We start from the raw sequence: 2249 nt of genomic DNA, 5'->3' as shown, positions 1-2249 counted from the left end.
TTTATTAAAAATATTGATTCAATCAGAAAAGAAACAACCGTCTTCATGAGTGAATAACTGGATCATTTAGTTAATCAAGTCATTCAAAATACAGGCTGGATCTGAAATCACATGCTTATCTACTATATATTAGGTGAAAAACAGTATGTGTAAAGAGGAGTATGTCTGAATTCACAGTTGAAGTCCTTATGTGGTAAGGAAAATAATATTTCTTATAGTCGATATGAAATTATACTGAATGTTCAGATTAGTTGATTATAATATTGATTCTTCCCTTTGAGCTAATTTGCTCCAACCTTGACATGGAATCTACTTATAGTTAATATAGTTAATACTGCACTGGGCAAGTTAAATATTGATAACATCATTGAATACCATATAATTAATATATTATTTAAAGGAACACTCCACTATTTTTGAAAATAGGCTCATTTTCCAACTCCCCTAGAGTTAAACAGTTGAGTTGTACCGTTTTTGAAACCATTCAGCCAATCTCCGGGTCTGGCGGTAGCACTTTTAGCTTAGCATAAATAATTGAATCTGATTGATAATCTGAACGGTCTAATCAGATTCAATGATCTATGCTAAGCTGCAGCTAAAAGTGCTACCGCCAGACCCGGAGATCGGCTGAATGGATTCGAAAACGGTAAAACTCAACTGTTTAACTCTAGGGGAGTTGGAAAATGAGACTATTTTCAAAAATAGTGGAGTGTTCCTTTAACATTATACTTAGCTTGCAAGGTGTTAGCATCAAATAGTTGGAATGCAAACCTAAATGTACTGTTTTTTTTTTAAGAACACAAGTTAAATAAAACAGCATTGCCTTTTACTGTGGAATGATTTCAGACATGAAACACAGTGGTGGCATATTGCATTTAGCATTGCTCCTACCATGGACTTCACTGTGGCATGAATTCTCTTCCTTTAAGAATAGTACAGAAAATAAGAAAGAAATGTAGAATTAAAAAGGTATTTTTTTATTGCACCATATAAAGAATAGGACAGATTCTGTAAGTTAAAAGGGGCATATGTCTTTAGGGAGTGTCAGTCTCAGAGACAGTGGATGTCTGAAAAGCAGTAGCTGGATCAGATCCATTGGCAGTTCAGAGGCAGCGGCCATCTGATATTCAAAGTCAGACTCAGAGACAGTGGAAGCTTCAGAGGGCGTGTAAGTCTCTGAGGTTGTGTCAGTCTCTGAGGTAGTGGCACCCTCATATTCAAGGGCAGTCTCCAAGGTAGTGTCAGTCTCAGAGGTAGTGTCAGTCTCAGAGCCCCTGGCACCTTCATTATATTCAAGGGCAGTCTCCCAGGTAGTGTCAATCTCAGAGGTAGTGGCACCTTCATTATGTTCAAGGGCAGTCTCCGTGTCAGAGGTATTGGCAGTCTCAGAGGCAGTGGTAGGCTCCCAAGCACTGGAAGTTAAGAGGCAGTGTTGTCTTTGAGGCAGTGTTAGTCTGAGGTGTACTGTCAGTTTGAAATGCACTGTCAGTCTGAGATGTAGTGCCGGTCTATGAGGCAGTCTCAGTTTGAGAGGCAGGCTCAATCTGAGAGGCAGTGTTAGTCTGACAGGCAGTGTCAGTTTCAGTGGAAGTGTCATTCTCAGACGCAGGGCCAGTCTCAGAGAGAGTTTCTGGCTCAGAGCCTGTTTGAGACTGATGGACAGTGAAAGTCTCAGAAGCAGTGTCAGTCTCAAGGACAGTGTTATCTCTGAGGCAGTTTCAGTCTCAAGGACAATGTCGGTCTCAGGTGCACTGTCCGTCTCAGGGACGATGAGGATCTCAGGTGCACTGTCCATCTCAGGGACGATGACGGTCTCAGACGCACTGTCTGTCTCAGTCTCAGATGCACTGTCCGTCTCAGGGACGATGACGGTCTCAGGTGCACTGTCCGTCTCAGGGATTATGATGGTCTCAGGCGCACTGTCCGTCTCAGGGATTATGACGGTCTCTGGCGTACTGTCCGTCTCAGAAATGATGGCTGTCTCAGGCACACTGTTCGTCTCAGGGACAGTGTCAGTCTCAGGTGCACTGTCCGTCTCAGGGACAGTGTCAGTCTCAGGTGCACTGTCCGTCTCAGGGACAATGTCAGTCTCAGGTGCACTGTCTATCTCAGGGATGATGCCGGTCTCAGGTGCACTGTCTGTCTCAGGGACGGTGACGGTCTCAGGTGCACTGTCTGTCTCAGGGATGATGCCGGTCTCAAGTGCACTGTCCGTCTCAGGGACAGTGTCGGTCTCAGGTGCACTGTCT

At 43.8% G+C, this 2249-nt stretch overlaps 1 protein-coding gene across 1 annotated transcript in view; it reads left to right on the top strand.

The window, feature by feature from the left end:
* Positions 1-1805: 1805 nt before the first annotated feature.
* Positions 1806-2249, top strand: part of LOC107576213 (filamentous hemagglutinin-like) — a gene marked incomplete at its 3' end in the record, with an annotated part of 40853 nt that continues 40409 nt past the window's right edge. Inside the window, exon 1 of the mRNA XM_016262440.1 lies at positions 1806-1878. Within this exon, the coding sequence (XP_016117926.1) occupies positions 1806-1878 (73 nt within the window). The remainder of the gene's footprint in view (positions 1879-2249) is intronic.

This window comes from Sinocyclocheilus grahami, unplaced genomic scaffold, assembly GCF_001515645.1.
Source record: "Sinocyclocheilus grahami isolate Dianchi unplaced genomic scaffold, SAMN03320097.WGS_v1.1 scaffold3351.1, whole genome shotgun sequence".
NCBI classification, from domain to species: Eukaryota; Metazoa; Chordata; class Actinopteri; order Cypriniformes; family Cyprinidae; genus Sinocyclocheilus; species Sinocyclocheilus grahami.
This window is presented reverse-complemented; position numbering and strand designations above follow the sequence as displayed.